At 37.0% G+C, this 22,161-nt stretch overlaps 2 protein-coding genes and 1 long non-coding RNA gene across 10 annotated transcripts in view; 2 read left to right on the top strand and 1 right to left on the bottom strand.

Annotated features, from left to right (window-relative positions):
• BFAR (bifunctional apoptosis regulator) overlaps positions 1-6,508 on the top strand; it is a 17,746-nt gene extending 11,238 nt beyond the window's left edge. For all 8 annotated transcript variants that reach the window (XM_035339634.1, XM_035339637.1, XM_035339636.1 and 5 more), the window contains 7 exons: positions 661-989; positions 1,850-2,051; positions 2,391-2,560; positions 3,225-3,369; positions 3,602-3,772; positions 4,278-4,480; positions 5,372-6,508. In XM_035339634.1, the coding sequence (XP_035195525.1) occupies positions 724-989; positions 1,850-2,051; positions 2,391-2,560; positions 3,225-3,369; positions 3,602-3,772; positions 4,278-4,480; positions 5,372-5,564 (1,350 nt within the window). In that variant the 5' untranslated portion in view covers positions 661-723 and the 3' untranslated portion in view covers positions 5,565-6,508. The remainder of the gene's footprint in view (positions 1-660; positions 990-1,849; positions 2,052-2,390; positions 2,561-3,224; positions 3,370-3,601; positions 3,773-4,277; positions 4,481-5,371) is intronic.
• A 656-nt stretch (positions 6,509-7,164) lies between these two features.
• On the bottom strand, positions 7,165-17,024 carry LOC118174352 (phospholipase A2-like). Its single transcript, XM_035339642.1, has 4 exons — positions 16,670-17,024; positions 12,880-13,045; positions 10,021-10,127; positions 7,165-7,516 (listed from the first exon to the last, which is right to left on the bottom strand). Exons 1-4 carry the CDS (start codon positions 16,719-16,721, stop codon positions 7,371-7,373), a joined length of 471 nt encoding a protein of 156 aa, XP_035195533.1. The 5' UTR covers positions 16,722-17,024; the 3' UTR covers positions 7,165-7,370.
• Positions 13,815-17,516, top strand: LOC118174356. The gene is made up of 3 exons (XR_004754624.1): positions 13,815-15,168; positions 17,154-17,313; positions 17,436-17,516. It is a non-coding gene; the product is annotated as an uncharacterized LOC118174356 (long non-coding RNA).
• Positions 17,517-22,161: the final 4,645 nt, after the last annotated feature.

The raw sequence follows: 22,161 nt of genomic DNA, 5'->3' as shown, positions 1-22,161 counted from the left end.
GGGGGGGTGGATCTTACACTGGAAAAAATGTGGAAATCTTACACTTATCAGCTGTGCATCTTCAGAAATACTATCAATGGGTAATTACTAGAAAATAAGTTAATACAGAGCTCAGTCCTTCACTGAGATGGCAAACAGAACAATCCCTTATAATTTTGAGGCATGTGACTTAATGAACTGGGTTTTTTTACATTGCCTAGCATTGGTCTTTGTTAAATTTTATTTCATATACTTGAATAGTGCCAGAGTAAATTAGATCAAAATGTTGCATGTATTCTGGTGTTGGTTTTATCTTTTTATTCTCTGCTGGTATTTTCTAATGCCGTTTCTTTTGATTGATTGGCCAAAATAAGATGGGCATCTGTCTGCCTCAGTGAGTTGATGAGGTTTTTGGTTTCACTTTCATGTGCTACCTAACTGGAAAAAAAACATACTAGAGACTGAGCTCAACACTTTACATCTAGAGTCTGATTTTGATTGTAGTTTGCAATAAATATATATTTTTTGAAAAAGTAGATCATGTTTCATTTTGGGGAGAGTTAAATTAGTTTAAAAGTTTAAAACTATCAGTGACAGATGTTACAATCATAAAAAATCCTTATTGTAATTCTAAACATCTTTAGTAACTTTCTTATTGAGACTTATCTTGTTGCTTTGCAGAAGTAATGCTGTACTAGATTTGAAGATCTGAAAGCTTTTTGTTTACATAAGGTATCAAAGAAAATGGAAGAAGATGAGACTTCACAAGGTGAACCTGAGAGGGCAGAAGTTAAAGCACATGCTACCCCTAAAATCAGTCAGCGAATATCAGTTAGTGAGTTCCATTGCCATTGCTGCTATGACATTCTGGTTAATCCCACCACCCTGAACTGTGGACACAGCTTCTGTAGACATTGCCTAGCCTTGTGGTGGGTATCCTCCAAGAAGAATGAATGTCCAGAATGCAGAGAAAAATGGGAAGGATTCCCCAAAGTCAACATTATTCTCAGGTAATTGTAATGTGCTTTTCTTTAAAAATTTATTTCTAAAACAATCAAAATTAACTGTCTGGTTTCTTGAATCTGCTATAAATTTTTGTATTTTATGGGTAATTTGAACTGTCACAAGGATATTTAGAGCCAGAAGTCTTATACCTTCTTTGTTGTTTTTTGTTTATTTGTTTCTTTGTTTTAACTGTTCAAGCATGTTTTTCTGCATGAAAGTAAAATGTTGTTTGCTTGTTCGTTTTTCCCCCCTTCTTGAATATTTTAGGAAAGGGAGAGGAGCAATCTTTTTTTTTTTTTTTTTTTAATACCAACACAATTTCATCTGTTAAAATTATTAGAAAATAACCAGTTATTTTAAGTTAGAAGGATCCTTGATAAGTTTGTGATTATTTCTGTAGTAAGAATTATTTTTAGGAAGAAGTTTGGTCTTATGGCAGAAGAAAGCTCAAAATATCAAACTGTTGTCTTAAATTACCTACAAGTTCTTGTGGTGTATTCAAGACAACATTGTCCTACATTAATAGGATTTTAATAAATAGGTTATAGAATTGATGGTGTGCTTTTACGTTGTTTCTTGCTTAGCATTTTGGAATAATCAAGGCATCCTAGTAGTGTACACAGTACTGATTCTATATATGAGATAAGGATTGTTGTTTTTAAATGTGAGATTTTTAACTTTCTCCATCTTTAAAAGCTAAGGAAAATACTGTTTTGAGCTAATTGGTTTAACTTTACTAAGTAATGTTGTCATCTTTGAAAAAAAGAAAGTCTTCAGTAGAGAAAAAAGAATCTTAAAATTAATCCCTTTTCTGAATGGTAGGCCTCAATGGTTATAGATCAATGACAAGTATTTTTCCCATTAGGGATGTTATTGAAAGACTCTTTTCTGATGCAATTGAACAAAGAAAAGAAGATATTCAACAAAACAGTGATGTAGCACGCAGCTTAGCAACCTTCCAAAAATATGGAAATGACCAGGTTTCTGCAGCTCCAAACACAAGAAGAATTAATCGTCGAGGAGGAGGGTTTTTCTCAGGTGTTCTGACAGCTCTAACTGGTGTAGCAGTAAGTTTTTTTGGGATGGTTTTCCATATACTTTATTTAATATGTAAATAAATACACTTAAATTACATGCACATAAAAAAGGTTGTATAGAAGAGACTTTGGCTGAGCTGAGTAAATAAGGTAGCAGAGTTGTCTGTCAGCAGCCATAATTGTAATATACAACAAATGGAAGTTAGACAACTTGGCTAAGACTCCAGGATAGTTCCTTGTAACCTAAATATTCTCTAGGGTTCTTAGCATGAAAGATTTTGCGTGTCAAGCCCCTCAATGCACATTTATTTGTATGATAATATATTAGCTTTGCAAAGGATCTCTTTTTTTTTTTAAATCTATCTATAGGTAGTACTACTTGGATATCACTGGAGTAGCAGAGAATTTGAAGATGATCTTCTTGTCCACAAGCCAGTTGCTAAATGGAATGCTAAAGAAGTGATACTTTGGCTAGAGCAACTGGGCCCATGGGCTTCACATTATAAAGAGAAGTTTCTGCTGGAGAAAGTGAATGGAAGGTGAGGGGTCTCATTGTCAGGAGTGGCTATCATTTGAGTGGACTACTAGATAGTTTTCATTAGAAATGTTATATTATGAAATGACGAGACTTTGTTCCATAGATAGTGGGAATATTCTATGGATGTAGCAAACGAAAATACAGGGGAAGTTTTAACACTTATAGTTGAAAACTTTAGTAGTAGACACTAAGCAACCTGAAAATTTTAACTGAAAATTTTCTAAGAACTTGTTTAAATACTACCAATGAAGACTGAAATGATACTGAAAGTAAAATTCTACTAATGCGTTATCTACCCCCCACCTTTTCTTTCTTGAGGAAGTATGTGCGCAATATGCATTGTTGCACTCCACCCAGGAGTTCTAGGTTTGATATCAGGAGACCAGACTAGATCTGTGATGTACTGAAGAATTGTGTTCAGTGATAGCCAACAAGCTGCTAAATTTGCATGCTGAAAGCAGGCAAGAGAAAACTTGAAAAGAAGGATATTTAAAACCCAGGCTCTGAGACGCAATTGATTCAGAACACTCCATGCGGAATGTAATCCAAAAGGCGATACCTTCTATCAGTAGCTTATTGTTTCATTATGTAATTACTAATTTGTTAGTCATATCTTTTTGGTGAAGAGTCACTTGTTTACCTTCTGAATTCATCTGCTTTTGTAGGCTCCTTCTCACACTGACAGAGGAGGATTTCACAAAAGAGCCTTACAGTATAGAGAACAATAACCATAGAAAAGCTATTCTGGCAGAATTGGAATGTGTCAAAACTTTAGGCGTTAAACCACCACAGAACCTTTGGGAATATAAGGTAAAATCTGTATAAAGTCTGCAATGTATATAAAGTAATTTTAAGATGTATTTCAAAGAAAATTCTCTTAAAGTCAAAAACAATATTAAGGAAGTAGAATTAACTCTGAAAAAAATATATATAAAATGCCCAGTTTAATGAACTGTTGTATTTGAAAAATGATCTTTTTAAAAAGTCTAAGAATTGATATGTCCCTTAATTTTTTCATCATTTGGAATTTGATACCTTTCAGGCAGTAAATCCAGGAAAATCACTCTTTCTTCTGTATGCACTGAAGAGTTCTCCAAGACTCAGTATGTTATACTTATATCTGTTTGATCATGCAGAAGCTTTCCTACCTTTCATCCACACAATTTGTCCTATGCAAGAAGACCAGTATGAAGATAATGTCACAAAATTATTAGTAAGTGTTCAAGTGCTGCATGGTTGAAGCAATTTAAGATTTAGTTGCTTAAAAGCATGATGTAATTATTTATAATTTCATCTCATTACCATTCAACTTTTTAAAAAGAAATATTGTAAAGTAAATGGTTCCTCTTATTGTATTGAATGAGATTAACAGTGTTATGACTACAACCTTTAGCAAGATATTTAAGGGTTTTAAACATGTGAAAATGATTGTTATTATTTTTTTAAGTTCACATGACTGTAGAAAAACCTTTATCTGAAAATATCCACATTTAAAAAATGGCATTATAAAGTCTGGACATTTGTGATGTTTTATGCTACTCTAATGGAAATTACTGTGTTACAATGCTATCTACTAGAAAGCATAAAAAAAAGATTAATTACTGCTTTCAGTTTGTTTAAAAAACAAAAAACGGAGGAGTAGTGGAAATAAGCCAGCCAGTATTGTGCCTATTTAGTAGGAAATTGTTTAACAGTCTTTTTTTCTTCCTAATTTACAGGACCTCAAAGATCCTACTTGGAAACAGTGGAGAGAATTCATTGTGAAGTATTTATTTTTGCCATACCAGTTGATAGCTGAATTTGCTTGGGATTGGCTGGATGTGCACTATTGGACATCAAGATTTATAATTGTTAATGCAATGCTGCTCTCTGTTCTAGAGTTATTCTCCTTTTGGAGGCTCTGGTCAAGAAGAGATTTGAAGTAAGTCTTATTGAGCTTGTTGAAGGATCTAAGAAGTACGTGACCTTATAAACTGGAAAATAAGTCTCTTGTGATCTCACAGTTGCTTACTGAAATTACAGTGTCTAACCACAACTCTGAGACTAATAAGAATACGTGAATCTAAATCTGCACATTCAGTAATTTCCAGTCTTGAATATATTCCTTGCTGTGAATACTTGAAAGGATTTCTTACAGCTAGTTTTACTGATCAGATGTAGCAAAAGCAGTAATGGTAATATGCATGTTCCTAACCGTTTGTTCTCAGGATAAGAGTTAATGTGTACCTGCCTTTTATGGTAACTGGTATTAGTTGTCAGCTGAGAACTAAACGTGCAAGAATTCTGTCAAGATATACTTACAGTATAGTTACTAAAGGACGTATCCTCAAGTAAGTTTAGTTAGACTGATATTACCTCTGGTGATCAAAATCGCCAGAAGTAACAGAAAAGTTACTGCTTTGGTCTTACTTCAGGTGTATTAATATCACTTCATAATTGCTTGATCTTTTGTTTATAGTTTTTAGAAGTTGCATTGGAGAAATTCTTGGTTTGACATATATGGGGTTTCACTTTGTCAGCAGCTAGAGGGCAGAACATCTTCAAACAAGAACAGAGTATATGAACATAATCTATGACAAATCCATGACTTTAACTGCTGTAGTTTTTAGTCTGAAAAAATTGACTTAATACATCCTCACATAAAAAGTAGTATTACTATATTTAAGAAAGTTTCTGTGGAGTACAGAATGATGCTTTGCAGGTAACTGAGTAAGCATTAAATAATTTGAGGCTGCAGCATATATTAGCTTGTCTTAGAATGGTTAAAAACAAAACAAAGTTCCTTTAAGCCTCTGCCTTTCCTTTTCCACAGGACTATTCCTCACAGAATGTGGAGACATTTCTGGAAATTCTCAACCCAGGGTCTTTTTGTTGCTATTTTTTGGCCTTTTATTCCTCAGTTTGTCTGCAATTGTTTGTTTTACTGGGCCTTGTACTTTAACCCAATTATAAATATTGATCTTGTGGTTAAAGAAGTAAGGCGCTTGGAGACACAAGTGCAGTGATTGGCATTAGAAATGTTGAGCTATTTAGTTTCTAAAAGTGGTTATTTGAAAGAAACTTTGCTTTTCTCCTTTGTGGCAGTGAAAATGTTGGATTACATTAACTTAAACATACAAAAAAGCCTTAAGGTAAGTTACTCTTGAACAGTTGATTCCAATTCTGAGGATGGGCTTTATTATCCAAAATGATTTTTATAGTAAAAAAAGTATATATGTATTCCTGATTTAGCCACTTAAAATTTAGTCATGTCATCATATTTTTGATCAAATCCAACTTCTCTATTCTGTCTTAAAATCGGTGTCTTCTGAACAACTACAGTGGTGTTTAACTTAGTATTTCATAGCAGGGAAATGTGTTGCTCAGAACTTAAACTTGCCAAAGGAGAGCTCTTCCTGGATAGGCTTGATATTGAAAGTACTTCAGTGTTTTCAGTGTGCTTTACACGTGAAGTTGTGACTGTCAAATGCACAGTCAAGTTTGTTCTAGAATTCCCCCTGTTGAAGGCAAAGACTGACTTCTCTTGCCCTTTGGAAGATACGGTGATTTACCTTTCAATTTACTTTGTTTTGTTCAGATCAGTTAGATTTAATCAATAGCTTCTTTAATGCTCTCCTCTGAAAGTCTTTTGCTAATCCTTAAATTCAGGGTTATCTCTTAAAGGGATTATTTTGGATAAGTGACCTGACACTGTAATTATGTCTTACTGCAATATAAGCTGTGTATCTAGATCTGTGAGTGAATGTTGACTGGAAAGTTATTTTGTATAAACTGGACTGCCATTTATTAATGTATTGTTTTTTTTGACTGAAGCAGAAGCTCATAAATATTCAAGAGCTGCATTGCCTTGCATTATGTTGTTGATTTTTTTTTCATTTGTATCATTAATATGAACTTTAAATCTGCCTATGAATATTTTTAAAGATTAAATATACCTTTTTTAATCCTAGTCCTTCCTAAAGAAGTTTTATTTATTTTATATCAAAGTGCTTGGCATTTTCTTTGACAGTAAATGCTTGAAAAGAAAAAACTATGTTGGGCAATTTTTAATACAGGTAGGACCTCTTGAGTGAGATACAAAAGTTGAATTAGGTTTCTTAATAAACATTTAGTATGGATAAGAGGACTTTTTATGTTGATGTTGTCACTTCATACATTGCTTCCTGTCAGTTCAAATATAACAAATGTTAAGATAAATGTTAGTGGAAAAGTGTGGATTGTATCTTACATTCCAGTGAAGCAAGGATGGAAAATTTGCGGTGAATTATATTATGAATCTGAATATAAACCAAACAATATTAGATATTAGGAAGAAATTCTTCATTGTGAGGGTGGTGAGGCCCTGGCCCAGGCTGCCCAGAAGAGCTGTGGGTGCCCCATCCCTGGCAGTGCCCAAGGCTAGGCTGGGTGGGGTTTGGGCTTTGGGCAGCCAGGTCTAATGGAAGGTGTCCCTGCCCACAGTAGGGGTTGGAACTACGTGGTTGTTAAAGGTCCTTTCCAACCCAAGCTATTCTGTGATTCAAACAAATTTTAAGTCAGTTACTCATTAAACTGATAAATACTAAATAGGAATTTGAGGTTAGTAAATAAAAGCTTACACCAAACTACTGAACGTGCTTTTTTAGTCCATGTATTGTAGAAGGTAAATTAGAAGGTAAATGTTTACTTCAGCCATTCTGGGATAGAGGACGTAGAGTGGCAGGAAGGAGAATCAAGAAAGCAAAAAATAATTTCTTGTTACTACTGTGACAAAAATAGTCTTTTTGGTTTTAAATACATACAGAGTTTTCATGAAGGGTGATGTTTTGTACCTAATACCTACACACTGGCTGAATCTCACCACACGTAACATCTGGCCACAAAAGGTACTTTGTATGATAGGGAGCTGTAGAAAAACATTTGGCAGCTTCACTATCGCATTCACATGCCATTTTTTGACACTTGTCTTCTATTGATTCTGAAATAAAACAATAAAGTTTGATATTAGTTTGAAGTAATTAGAAATAACAAATAGAACTACAACAATTTATACTTCCTGTTCTGTTTGCCAGATAAATAACGCAATCTTTTACAAAATATCAATCATGCTTTATTTCACTCTTGTAGTTCAAATGCAACAGGAACTGTACTGAGCTTTAGTAAGACAGTTCTTTTGTGTATTGGAAGATCTGTTGTATTTAGACTGAGCTCCATGCAAGGACAACTCAGCAAGAGCGGATACATTAGCGTGGTTTGCATTAGCAAAAGTTCTCTACCTCCTTTAGAAAAGGAACTCTGGTAACTAATTCCTCTTTAGAAAGTGGTATGTAACCCTCCTCACCTGCCCTTTTGCTCTAGTGAAATTTGAGTTTGGGAAGAAATTTCAATTTCACATATTCTTTACTCTATTAAAGGATGTAGCATTAAAAAATATCTATGTGTAATAAAAAAGGCAGAGGTGTTCCATCTTCAGCTTATATTCTCCCCCTCCCCCCCCCCCCCTTTTTTTATTAAGGTATTCTGTAAGAAGTTAGGTAAGGCATGTTAAAGTACAATAAAATCCATCTCTGGCCATGTTTGTTTTGTAATTGTAGTCCTTACAGAAAGTTAGTAGGTTTTTTTTGGCATGAATGCTTTCTTTATCACTACAATTTCTTGTTGGCATGAACAGTTTCTTCCACAGCAGTATATTTTAGTCTTATTGTGCCAACCCAGAAATGCAATTATTTTTTTCCTGCAGCAGTCTGTAAACTGAAAAATTTTTGATTATATTTCGTCGGAGTGTGAAAGCTTACTTCAATCTCTGCTTGAGATTTGTCTAGGAGAATAACAAGCATTCAGTTTTGTGATGAATAAACTCAGATTCTGCTATGAAATGGGACTGTTCTTAATGTACATACGTTGATGTTGTAACTAGCTACCCTACAAGCTTCTCAATAGTGTAAGTAGAATAAATAACTTAGCAGCATAAATAAAACATTAATTGAGAAGAATGGAGAAGAGCTATTCTTTTTTTTTTTTTTTTTTTTGGGGGGGGGGGGGGGGGGGTTATTGCTCCAAACTTAACTTTCTCAATGGTATGCCAGCTATTTTGTTATTTTGTTCCAACTTTGTTTCTTGCTGATATGCTTATTGTCTTGGCCAGTATTTCAAAATGTCAGCTTCTGGTCTGGAATAGGAGCACAACCTTTACAGCCAAATATAGACTGACTGTAATTTGACTGTTAGATAGTTTGAGAGAGAAGATGCTTAGCACTTCTGGAGCGCAGGAGGAAATTACTAAGTAGAGAGTTTATATGAGCTAGATGCTTGGGCAAAATAGGGGTTGAATGAAAAGGAGCAAAGAAAATAACATCAAAAAACTTCATCTGATTTCAGGTCAGGCAAATATTAAATTGAGTTGTGAAGTGAGGAGGGTTTTTCTTTTGTTTTCTCTGACCTACTCTGCTACCTGTAAAATATGTCAGTCTGAGAGTCAGACTTGTAAACAAATTTATAAAAGGGCCTGCATTTTTGCAGTGCAAATAATAAGCTATTAAGCTGATTTGTATTCTGGGTAGTAGCATACAGTTACATGCAAAGTAACTTTGACTTAACACTTTAAAAAAAAAAAAAAGGCTTGCAAAGCTTGGGGGTTTCTTAGGTGTTAAAGCTTCAAAAAGTTCTTTAAGTATATCTGAAAACACTGTGTTGTAAACAAATCATGTAAAAGACATACTGCTTCTCCTTATTACGTATTTTTGTTTAATTTCTTTATCATCTCTCTGTCCCTCCCTTTTATATTGTAGCTTGGCATATATTACAGTCATATTTTGGAGCAATCAAGCAAGTTTTATCAGGCTGAATTTTCAAATTTACATTTTATGGCTTATGGACACTATTTCAATAAACAAATATACTCATCAAATAACTTATTACCTCAGTGTTTGAACTTTCAAGTTTTAACTGCAGTCACTTGTGCACTGCAGTCACTAGCAATGTGGTGTGCAGTCAGTCAGTGGTAAGTATGCCAAAAACGTACATTGTGAACTTAGAAATGGTATATAATATTTTCTGCTAAGTATAAAAGTGATCCTTTTTAAACAGCTGTAATTTTCTGGCCCCGTTTGTAGTTGCTTTCCAGTTGGAGACCAGCAGGGCATAACATGGGTTCCTTAACGTATATACATGTCACACAGCTTGAGTGAAAACAGGTGGGTTGGTTTGTTTATTTTTGAAGTGATTTCTGAAAAAAATAATAGAAACTGTAGATCAGAATTTTGCTTGGTTATGCCAGCAGGTGGGGATTTAAGAAAAGAAATTGCATTCAGTTGGCATAGCCATGCTTTCTAGAAAAACAGCATAACCTGCAAAGAGGTTGCAAAAGGAGGGAAAGGCAAAATAAGGATTTTGGAGTTAAGCAAGCATCTTTCTATGAAGTCCATGAGGCAATCAGTACAAGTAAACCTAAACCCCCCAAAAAAAACATAACTGTCCACTCACCACACACAGCAACATTGTCTTCACATTCCCAGTGGTAACTTTCTATCTTGGGGTGACAACCTGCTCTTTCTGCCTTACCATAGCAGCAGTCATGGTTAAAGCAGCACCTGAGAGAAACAGAAACGGGTTTGCCTTAATTCATACTGTGGTAACTTACAGTCACATAATCCAGATGGTTTTTATCAGCGTATTTTGTAGGTTGTAAAGTAATAAAACAGTCAATGTATGAATGTGCAAAGAGTTGCCTAACAAGGAATCAAAACAGGATAACTGTTTAACGGATAATATAGACATTAAGTATTCTTTCATGTAATAAATGATGAGGGGAAAAAAGTGTCTGCACATTGATTTCGTTGAACTTCCCTTTCATCTATAAGAATCTTTCAAGTATTCTCAGTTTTAAACAAAATGCCTACTTAATAGCCTATCCCCTCCTTTTTAGCCCCTTTCAAGAAGATGATTAAACACCAGAATCGTTTTTCAGATAAGTGACTTATTTTTCTGCCAATTATTGATGGCTTTTGGGGGGGGGGGGGGGGGAAGGATGAGAAAATTTGTTAGGCATAACATACTACCAAAAATGTCTTTTCATGGCAAAATCCTTAGATGGTGCAGCTGAATTGTTCAGTAATGCATAGGCATGGCTGCAGTTTAATGTCATGCACCTAAAACTGTTTACAAACATACAAAAAAATGTTTGCAGTCATCCAAAAAATGGAAAGTTACCACAAATCATGCTTTCAAGGTTATTCTTTTCACATTTGAAACAATGAATTCATAGACTTTCTGTCACACTGTGGAACTAAACAGCAGAGGTAAGTATTAATGGCATATTTTAATGCTTAAAAAAAATGATTACTCATACGGTGTGGAGACACTGCAAGCCCAGAATAGCAAGTAGAGAAGGACCTGAATTCAGATGGATAGTTTGCAAGTCTTTGCAGACTGTTCTTTTTCCTCCGTGGAAGAACAGGATGCATCAGCAAGCTCTTTGCATTCATTCGGTTACCTCCTGGTAGCCTACAACCATCATTTTACAGTACATACGTGATGTTTAGCAATGGCGTTTAGGTTGCCTGAGGAATCTGTCTGCAAGAGAGCTCAAAGCATTGACTTCTCACTTGCAATGACTTTTTTGGTATGCTTGTTAAATAATTACTTAATAATTTTACACCAACCTTCATTAAAACATCTTGCAGTACTTTACAGGCATTTTGCTGTTCTATTTTTAAGTAGCTCAATACATTCATTTTATATGTATGAGTAAGTCTCTTCCAAGAAACAAAAGAAAAAAAAAATGGACTCAGAGTCTTCATAGCAGGACTAAGGTAAATAAACCAGGAAGTATGGCTTTTTTTTTTTTTTTGCCACAGTTCAGTCTATCTTCATGTCTTTATAGAAATAGCCGTCTTGTAAGAATGCATCTCTTAAATTTTTAGAATAACTTTAGACCTAATTTAAGCATTTAATGTAAAAAGCAAATGCTTCTGGATTTTAGTTGTCTTATAAAAGCAATAAAAATTGTCTCCATTTGAAAGTTTATTTTTGTGATAGGCATAAATCTAAATTGCAGTATTATACAAATTATTCCATTACAGACCTTCTTGCTTCAGATTAAGTATTTCTGTAATTTCACTTAGATTGTTTTCAGACCTAATTCTGAATGTAAACAGTTCACACTGTAGCTCATAACTATAAGAAATACAACTTGGTAAGAATGTTTGATGCTACATGTTAATTAGCGCCAAATGCTAATTTAGTCAAATGCAGAAGCAGAGTAATAAGTGCACTCACTTCTGGCTTGTTCTTAATGTTACATAGCTGTGGTTTGTGCAGAATAAGCTTGTTGCTATTATGGGACTTCTGTAAAGTGAGAAATAGACCCACAAGGAAAGATTAGCAAACTATAGATGCTTCACCACAAGTAACAAGTATACAAGTAACTAGAACTAATAACAGATTCTTCTTTTCATGTGTTCCCAGCCATAACGCAGCAACCACAAAAACTGTCTTTTAAAACATCAGATCTTATATGCAAAAGCTTGAAATACATGTGAAAAGATTCTAAAAGTTTGTCTGAACACAAATACTCTATGCAAAAACTCAGATGTGAGCTTTCTGTATGTCTTTCTGTATGTTCTATCCCAAATGTGAGTATCAGGTGTTTGTTTTAATTTGTTTTACAATATAATCTGTCTGGTAAGTGATAACCGAGAGGTAACATATGGTGGGGAAATTTATTGTTATAATGATAACCTTGAAAACGTGAAACTTTTTTTTAACTACTATAACCATGAAATCATCTTCCTGACAGCTAACATTCCATTATTAGTTAAACTGATGGTAGTCAGTATAATGAGGTCTCATACTAAATTTAAAAGGACTGGTTTTATAATTATTTTAGTAATGATTCATAGCTCCTCTTACTCAGAATTATTTTTCACAGGTTGAATTTTGCACAACTTTCTATGTACTATTTTGAACACTAATAAAATAGGATGGATAGAAGTGGAATCAAAAGTCTTGCATTTGGGACTTTTTTAATAGATAGTTTGAATGTTTGAGCTGCTAAAACTTCTGTAAGAAGACTTCAGTTCTTCAGTTTTTGGCCAAGCAGCAACAGCAAGAAAACCCAGTTGTACTGTGAAGCCAATGTTAACGCAGTAAGAGTTTGAGATAAAGACTCATGTAGGTCTACAGTGATACTATTTTAATGCTTCAGAGTTTCTTAGCATTCTGAAGTGTTTGATGTCTGTTCCCTTGTTGATGTTAAATAAGCCTAATTCATATTTCAGTCCTTTTTCTCTATCATTTGCAAGCATTCAGCACTTTGCTACTCAGATAAATAGTTACTCTTACCAATCTACTCTGTCCTTGGGCCATCCTCTTCCTCCCAGTCCACAGTAGCATCCATAACGTAGGTAGGCAAAAGGAGATCGTCCTGTAGTACATCTAATGGCTCCGGCTAATTCCAGAATTCCTCTTCTGTTCCTTAAATGGGCTTCCCCAAGAGTGCCTCTATAAACTGTGGAAGAAAAACTGTGTTGGATCTAATGTGCAGATACTGTCAATGATGTTATTAATATTTATTTTAACTTTGATAATATATGGCAGTACTTTGAAATAATACTCCATTCTCTTTTTGAAACTCTGAGGCACAATGATTGACTGTCCTTGACCCAATCCCTTTTCCCCCACTTGGTAGTGAGCAGAATACTGAACAGCATTCAGAAAACTTGTTGTGTTTTCCTCCCATAAAGGCAGCATATAATGACAGACTTCAGTCATTTCTGTTCTTAAAACTGGCTACAGCTAGCACGTTCTGTGGTCTAGATCCACACGTCTGCTAGGACTAGATGACCTAAGTGATGATTTTCTCCTTATCCTAAAATGCAATTTTGCCTGTTATTACTTTATATAAAATTCACACTTGTACAAGTATATCCTTTTTTATGGGGTTCTTTTTTTCCACTAAAACATCCTAATTTCTAGGTCAAGATGCCAAATAACTGTATTTTACTGGGTGAGGGAGGAATTTCTGTTGTAATATGTTGAAGGGATGAAAGGTGTGTGTATAAATTTGGGAGGGAATTATTTTAGCTGATGTATGTGAAGGTTGTGAAGACTATATGATTAATGTATATTTTAATGATAATTCTCCTTCAGGGAACAGAGAAGCATGTGGGTGCTTGGAATCATTTACAGGGTAGTTAGAAAAAATGTTGTTTAAGGGATTCTCACCATAATTTCTACAGAACAAGACTATTCAAGGACTTTATTGTAGCCATCAGCATTACAAACTAAAACAGCTTATAATCTTAAGTGTTTAGTTTTGCTAGTCCTGTAGCTAGCCAGTAACAACTGAAGGAACCACGTTAGTGGTTAATGGCAAAGCTGGTTTTGCTGTACACGATGTTAGTAACTGACAAAACCCCAGAAGCAAGTGAAGAATGTACAGAGCGCATCTTGGTTCTTGGCCGCCAGGGAAGGAAGGTGTAGGAGGGCTACAAAACAGAAGGAGGAAGGTAATAACTTCCAAATCACACTAATGATTGCATCACAGAGTTGTCTGCTAACTTTGGAGAAAACACAATCCCTTGTTTAAATCCAGGTAAAATGGAAGTGATGAACTGTCTACTCTGTGGTGAGCTCAAGTTTAATTATATTGAAGTGTGCCACCTAAGTTAAAAGGAAATGAAATCTTTATCCTTGGAATTTCTTTGTGTGCATATCCAGGTATAAAGCAAGGCTGTATTGTACCAGATGCTTGGAATGAGGCTGAAGGAAAGGTTTGTCCCAACAGCTTTATAACCCAAGTGTAATAAAAGCAGTGAAGGATGCTCGTAGAACCCACATAATGACAGAAACAGGAGTATTGACACGGTAATGATAGCATTAGTGTATTAGCAGCACAATAAATGTTTACAAAACATTTTATCAGAACTTCCATGGAAGCCAAAGAAAATGTTAAAATTTCTGCTGCTCCTGTTCTCGAAATAAAGCTTTACAGGCAGGTATTTGGAGATCGGGGGGGAACAAAACTAACAAGAGATCAGCAAACTCACATTTAAATGGATGTGATGTACCTGATTTAGAAATAAAGGTGAAGGAAAAACAATACCAATTCTAAGATTACTCTACATATAAGAATAGCAGATGGGGACACAAACAAACAATCTATGCAGTTTTATGTGATTCTAATGAATAAACCACAGAGATTAAAAGTCAGGAGGTGACTTTCTGAAGAGTGAAATTAAGTTAACAGTAAAGACAGCCTGAGAGAAAGTAACAGTAAGTAATCACATTATGTTGGTGTCATGCCTGATTTCAACTCAGTAATTTTGTTGCCCAAATTGGAGTCCTGCCAGGTTTAGAGAGTTTAATCTTCATTGTACCCTCATGGTTTGTCACCTGTATGAGCTCTTCAGTGTTTTGATTGTGCTGTACATGGTTATAGAATCATAGAATACTTTAGGTTGGAAGAGACAATGTAATAATTGACATGTTTTTGTGAGACATTTTCTGCCTTTCTCACCTCATCTTGTTGCCTAGACTACTGATATGCTATCTCTATGAACTGTAGTTATGTGTAAACTCCTTTGAACAGATAAATTTGCCTGATTCTGTGGACCAAACATTGAGAAACAGGTAAATTGCATTTCCCTTCCTCCTCGCTGCCTATGGAACGGGTGACTGCGATGCTCGACTCAGCTGTCAGGCTGAAGCCAGCCTCTCTCTGTAATGATTGCTCTAGGCTGACACAAGCAGTGAAACAGTCTTTCATTTTTTTCCTTAATGTTTTTGCAGAGGTTTGGGCTGTGCAAAGGATGAAGTCTTGGAGGATGATCATAATGCAGAAGGAGTAATAGGGGCACGCTGAGGTGAGGAAGTAGAATTGGGACAGTGAGCCTGCTGGAACTTTAAGTTGGCCCCATTATGCAAGCACATTACCTTGTGGTCTTTAATCAGGTGACTTTTTTTCCTTTTTTTTTTTTCCCCAGACCCCTGATTCATTCTGTACAGAGGATCTGCTGTAAGAACAGGTCAAGGCTCTCAACCTTAAGATCTTTCTATTTGTGAGATTTGGTTTTGCTGAATTTGCAAATGGTTTAAGAATGCGTGGAGAAGTGCAAGAAGACAAAAGCGAATTTCTTAGTTAAGGCAGCTGAATGTTATTCTGGAAAACTGGATTTATCCCTACAGCTGTTAGAGAAGTTCAGCATGAGGTTAGTTTTAACCCTTTAAAACAATGCCTCTTGATGGTCCCAGCCTGCTGACTATCCCAGGGCTAGAGAAACAAACTACAAGTGTACTGCTGAGATCCAGGCTTTGTGCAGTTGATTTTCCCTGTCATTTAAAGTAGCAGAAAATAAAATTGGGTTCTCTTGTGTCACCACGGAAACATCAAATTAGTGGATGCTTGTTTTGTGTGTTAACTTGGCTACCTATCTGTAAAAGAGTGATGGTATAGTTTCACAGAAGCATGGAGTAAGTACATTCAAGCACTATGCTGATGAATACCTCAGAAAATCTATGAGGAAATGGACTAAATTATTACAATTGGTCTCTAATATTGTTTAAGAAACAGGACATTAATAAGTAGGAGACAAAAAAAAAAAAAAAAAAAAAAAAACCTGCTAAGTGAGCACTCTGTTATAGTCAGGTATGAGGCAGGGTCCTTTAATTATATTCCCATACCGTAACTTACTCCTGAGGAATGAGTCGGTCTCTATGAATAACCCTGCTATGGCTGTGCAGACAACCCTAGCACTAGCAATTCCTCAGTTCAGAACTGCTTTGTGCCTTGGGTATCTTACCCCCTGAGATGGGTATGATAAAACATCCTGCCTTCGTGGAAAGGTTATTACACTGGCAGTCAGCTTTTAGGTACCAAACTTTTACACATTTTGCCCATTACTGATTAACTTTTGTTAAGAGAGGAGAGAGAGAGAGAGAAAAAAAAAAAAAAAAAAAGAGCAGGGAAGCTCCCCAAAACTCCCCAAGAAGCTAAGGTCCCCTCAGGAAGTGAAGCCCCCTCCCAGCCTCCCCCCGGCCCAGCAGCTCCCCTTTTCGAGGTCAGGTCTCGGGCCGGGGTCGCAGCCCCTGTCCCCCTGCCCCCGAGGCCCGTCCCTAGCCGCAGGGCACTCACCGGCCTGCAGCAGGAGCAGCAGCAGCATCAGCGGGCCCGGGCGGGGCGCCATGGGCAGCGGGGGCGGGCAGCGCGGCCTCTGCGGCCGCCGTGCGGAACTGAGCCGGGGCCGCCCCGGCCGGCCCTAAGAGGCTGCTCCCGGGCCGCGCACTGCGCTCCCGAGAAGGGAGGAGCCGCGCTGGGTGCTCCGGCTGAGCTGGGACAACGCTACTCTTTTCTCGGTGCGGCTCAGTCTCGAGGCGAGGGGCCGAGCGGCTCGGCTCCGCTGCGGGGTGGTTCGGGTTCATGCGCTGATCTGGGAGCCGGAGAGGCAAAGCTGCCCCTGCTGCTGCACCCACCCGCGGAGCTGCCTGTGGGCTCCGCAATTCGATCGAAGGGATTTTTTAACCTTCCCTCTGGCAAAGCAGGCTTTTACTGAGGGCTCTCCCTCTCTCCCTCTCTCTCTCTTTTTTTTTTTTTTTTTTTCCTCTCTCCCCTCTTCCAGATCATTTACTTTTTGTATATGCTTTCCCTTCCAACTCTTGGATTATTTTGCAAAATCTACAGCTGAGTGTCACATTCCTATCGTGGTGTCATTGCCCTTCTCCAACACACAGACAACACTGCTTGCTTTTACATCACTTTTCTTTGCTGCTATGTTCCAGGTATTTCATCAGAGTTTTTATTGTTGCACTGAAACCAGTGCATTTCTGGTGAGTTCAAGCAATTGGGACCCCTGAAATCTTGTGTATTGATTTTTTTTATTTTCCCTCTCTTTCGTGTGTAGTATTATTACATCTCAGTATACCACCCCCATTGGATCCCACTGAGACTGACTGTTTGGATAAAGAGAAAGTTGGGGTTCTGTTGGTTGGTTGTTTTATTTTATTTTATTGGTGGTTGTTTTGCTTATTTGTTTTCAACAAGATTTACCAAGAACTTGTTCTTGGTCACACCGTTTTACTGGAAAGCAGCTTGTAGTTTTGTAGTGAAGGCTATTTTCACCAAAGAAATAAAATGGTTTTGGATGTGTGTATTGAAGAATAATTCTACTTTTGCATTAAAATACTCTGTTTTCTGCTTCATATCGCTCCTCTTTAATCAGGAGGAAGTGGAAAATCATATGTGGTCTGATTCCAAAAGACAAAAAGCATACACAGATGGATCAGGTTTGCTTTTGTTATATTCTCAATCTACTCTCTATGAGCTGTTTGTGTTGGCACAGAAGTTAGGGTAGCGTGGGATAAATGTGGAAGCACATCAGCAAAAGGTAGGATATTGACATGCCTTTGCACACCTGACACAATTTTGTGCAAGTGCCTGCAGAACAGCAGAAGGAGTTTGTTAGCCAGGCAAGGCTGTGCATTGTGCCCGACTAAGCAGGTGCACTCATGGCATGAAGTTTTCACAAACCAGAAAGCATGGTTTCCAGCTCGAGAGGCATTATGCTGAGGTATAGACATCGATAGTTCTGGCTCCTGCTGGAGGCTCACTCTGTGACTGTGCCTTCCCACTGACTGATGCCAAGCAGCTTCCGATACAGGGTGCTAGTGTGCGCTGCCAGCAGCTCCTTCTAGCCCTGCCTCGTGGCTGTTCTGAGCACAGTGGAGCACAGCTACTGCCGAACCTCCTGGGGAGCTGGACTTGCATGCTGGAAAAATGGGATCTCTGGCAATCATAACTGTTGTTGACGATCTTGAAAAATTTTGCTAATATACGAGTCATAGCAGATAATCCATCTGTTTGGAATAGATTCTATTTATTTATTTTTATCTGAAGATTTTGTTGCTACTGCCATCAACTGGGTCAAACCAATTTTCATATTACTCATGGAGTCACACTGCTAATTACTGCTACACTATTTTTATATTGTCACTTATACATTATTTGTTTACTGACTCTTCCGGTCAATAAGTCACACCTATTAGAGTGTTTTAATAGTGTTCAACAGCAGTATAGTGAAACTTCCAGCTGAGCAGTATCCCATCCAACATACCACTGGATATGACAATAAAAACAATATCCAGGGGAGCAACATGAACTGAATGTCATGTTTGTTCTTCAGGAGACTGCCTGATGCAATGTGCTGGTGTGCCTGATGTTGGTTTAGTACAGCTAATGTGGATTTTTCATCTACACTGGCTAATTCTTCTCTCATTCTCATATGCATGTTATCCAACTGACATAAAATTTCATGCTATTAACATTTAAGTGTGGTGGTATGTGCAGGAGTTATACATAGAGTAATAGATAAATAATACACTGCTGTAATACTTTGTACCTACTGAATGGTTTATATGTAAGTAGTTTGAACTGGAACAGAATTCTTGGTGTTCTGTGGCCCTGGGAAATGTTCTAATAAAACAAGAGCAGGATTGACACAGAAATGGGCTGTCAAGGTTCCAGTAGCTTCTGCAGCATTTATCCAGAGATCATATAATTAGTTACTTTTAAGAAGTATTTTTCTCTTTCTGTAGAGACCACATAAGAGGTTACAGCTGATTTGATGTATTTCTTAGGTCATGAGGTGGTGATAGTGCTTGCGTGTGAGTACTTTTTCTCAAAGTCTGTCATTATATATGTTTCCCAGAATTTCATCTGTGATTTAGAAATGCATTTTCCTTGAAGGTAGGAAAGTAATCTTACAACCCTTGAAAAATCACATGAGATTGAAATGCTCAGACTGCAGCTGCTTCCATTAGAAAAGAGAAAAAGATGTGAGGTGACAAACTATATGAAATAAGGAATGCAAGTCAGGATTTCTGTTTCACAAGAACTGCAGTAAAAGGAAAATATCTAGTGAAATCGGGGCAAAAAATCTGAAAAATAAATACTTCAATTCAAGGGGAGTTAGGTTGTCCAGTTAACTGCCATTGTATATGGCTAAGAAAAGACTAGTAACAGATTGGAAGTTATTACAGATTACGACAATTGTTTATTTAGTTAATGGGACTCAAAATTCCCTTTACATTTTAAAATAATATTTTATAGGACAGTGGAAATGTCATATTCACTCTTTCTAGTGTCCCTTTCTTCTTTCTGAAGCACTTGGTAACTGGTAGAAGTTGTATGCAAGAAATGGCATTTTCTTTCTTACTGGTGAATTTTTACTTTGTGAATTGGAGCCGTGTAAGGGCAGGGAGAAGCATTTGCTTTTCAAATATCCTTTCTCAACCAAGGTTACATGTACTCAATGGTAGCTTTAATTAAGTTGTTTTTAAATCCGAGGAATAGATTAATATAATTGAGACAGATAGTTGCACTGAGGAACGTTCTCTCAAAACAAAAATATTATGGGCAGTCTTGTTAAGTTGGTCGTAAAAGCCTGGTTCCTGGGTCTACGATTCAGTTTCCTTATATGTAGAATGAGGATATTAGTCTGTATACACAGCAAGATGGTAACATTTTGGACCAATTTATTCTAAAATGTTGATGCAAAGTGTTGGAATGGTCTAAAACAGGAATAAGTGCAAGGTATCCAGTTCCCCTGTGAGCAGGTGAAGGCTGTGATTTTGAGAAAAACATGATAGTATGTTTGCCAATGACCAATCAGCTGCAAAGCTGTATTTTTCAAGTAACAGAAAAAGTGACTTCCATTAACACTTTTTATTTAGTAAGAGCAGTTATTTTTAGTGAGAATTAAAAAAAAAAAAAAAAAAAAAAAAAAAACTACTATACTGTAGGGTGTGTAGGTATCTAAGAAAAGTCCTACAAAATCAGAATTCTACTGTGTTAAGCATGTTGCAATTACTGTACATGATATATTTCCTACCCCACTGAATTCATGAGCTAAGCAAACAACTAATAAAGAATGGTGGAAGAAGTTATTTCTCCCATTGTTATAGATGGGAATGGAAGCAGGGTGATTTGGTGAAAGTCTTACATGAGGGTTGTGGTAGAGCTGGGGAACTGCACCGTGGTGTCTTATTTATCATCATCTTCATAAAAAGAACAGTCTTATTCCAGAATTTGTTTGGAAACAGTCAGTGGCTTTGTTCCCACATCTTAGAGATTTGGCTGGCTTCCTTCTCTTTCATGTCTTTCCATCCTCTATAGCTCCTTTTCAGAACCAACACTTCCTGTTTACCAATGTTTTCTTCAACTCATGCTGCTGGTGATGTTGTTCCATAAACTGTAAGAGTTATAAAACATAATCTGGAGAGAGAGGCTTGTGTGAAATGATCCAAAAATATTCTACTGAACCAGTTTATAATATTTAATAACATACTGAATGATACTATCTCAAAACTATTTCTAGCATACAGAACAAAATTCAACTTTAAGACTATACCAGCCTATGCAGTGTCTTCTGACTTCAGATTTGCAGTGTCTTCTTTGTAATAGTAAGTCTATGAGAAGTATAATAAGTTCCAAGAGAATTTTGGGAACCATTATTTGTAGCATCCTCGACACACCCTTTGGCAACAATTTTGTCATGGCCCTTCTGCAGAAATGTTGTGCTAGTGTGCAGCTGCCCATAACAGACTGTTGCTGGAAAGGTTGTTATTACATAAATGTTCTTGAAATGGGTTTGCAGTTATAGTGCATGCAGAGGAGCCTAATTACTCCTACGGTTTTCATTTTTCATCAGTCTTTTTTGGGGGCTAGTTTTGTTCTGTTTCAGATTCTACCCTCTCCTTCTCAACCGTAATGGCTACTAGCACAAAGTCCATCCTGTGCAGGTAAATATTCACCCAGGTAAATAACAAATTGCAAGTATGTTCTTGGAGCACTATGTGTATAGTGATGTGAATCTGTTCATTTTATGATATAGAAATATAATCTGTCTTTGAACAAAGCCATGAACTGGCAGATTCTGGGGAAGGAATCTGTAAATAATTTCTGACTTTCTTAGCTCTTAAGTTTCAACAGTCACCTGTGCTTTTCTGAAGATTTTTTACAAACTGTAAGCCAAGTTCTACATTGTGTGCATGTGTACCCAAGGGACCCAGGGCCTGCTTCCCATGGAACCTACTTTTGATTTTTATACCTAGATAAGAAGAGAGTTAGCAATGCAACTCTTCCATTTTTCTTGTAAAGCAAAATTAGAAGGATGTAGCACAGCAAGTCAAACATCCTTCTTGTGATTTCTTTTTATAGAGGTTATGTCAACGTGGATTCTTGAAATGGCTGCTGTAATGAGCGGGATGATGAGATAGAGTGAACTCTCAGCAAGTCTGTGGGTGATAGCAAATTGGGGGGAGTGGTTGGCACATGGGAGGGCAGGGCTGCTACTCAGATGGACCTGATCAGACTGGAAAAATGAGCTATCAGGGACCTCATGAAGCTCAGCAAATGCAGAGACCTTTATGTGGGCTAGCATAACCCCATGCAACAGGACAGGTTGGCAACTGTCTAGAGAGCAGCTTTGTAGAAAAGGATCTCGGGGTCATGGTGGACAAGTTGAACATGAGTCAACAATGTGCCCCTGCAGCAAGTGTGTCCAGCTGCATACTGGGCTGAGTATAGCCAGTGGCTTTGGAGGGAAACGATTCTTCCCCTCAATTTGGCTT

The sequence above is a fragment of the Oxyura jamaicensis genome, chromosome 14 (assembly GCF_011077185.1).
Source record: "Oxyura jamaicensis isolate SHBP4307 breed ruddy duck chromosome 14, BPBGC_Ojam_1.0, whole genome shotgun sequence".
NCBI classification, from domain to species: domain Eukaryota; kingdom Metazoa; phylum Chordata; class Aves; order Anseriformes; family Anatidae; genus Oxyura; species Oxyura jamaicensis.
The sequence above is the reverse complement of the archived record's forward strand: the minus strand, read 5'-3'. Positions and strand labels throughout refer to the sequence as shown.

Bases quoted from the DNA above. Each gene is read 5' to 3' on its own strand.
- LOC118174352 (XM_035339642.1), bottom strand. From the start codon at position 16,721: ATGGCGCCCCGCCCGGGCCCGCTGATGCTGCTGCTGCTCCTGCTGCAG. The intron at 10,128-12,879 runs GTAAGAGTAACT...TGTTTCTCTCAG, and splicing joins CCCAAGGACAGAGTAGATTG to GTGCTGCTTTAACCATGACT. The intron at 7,517-10,020 runs GTGAGTGGACAG...GTTTTATTTCAG, and splicing joins AGACAATGTTGCTGTGTGTG to AATCAATAGAAGACAAGTGT.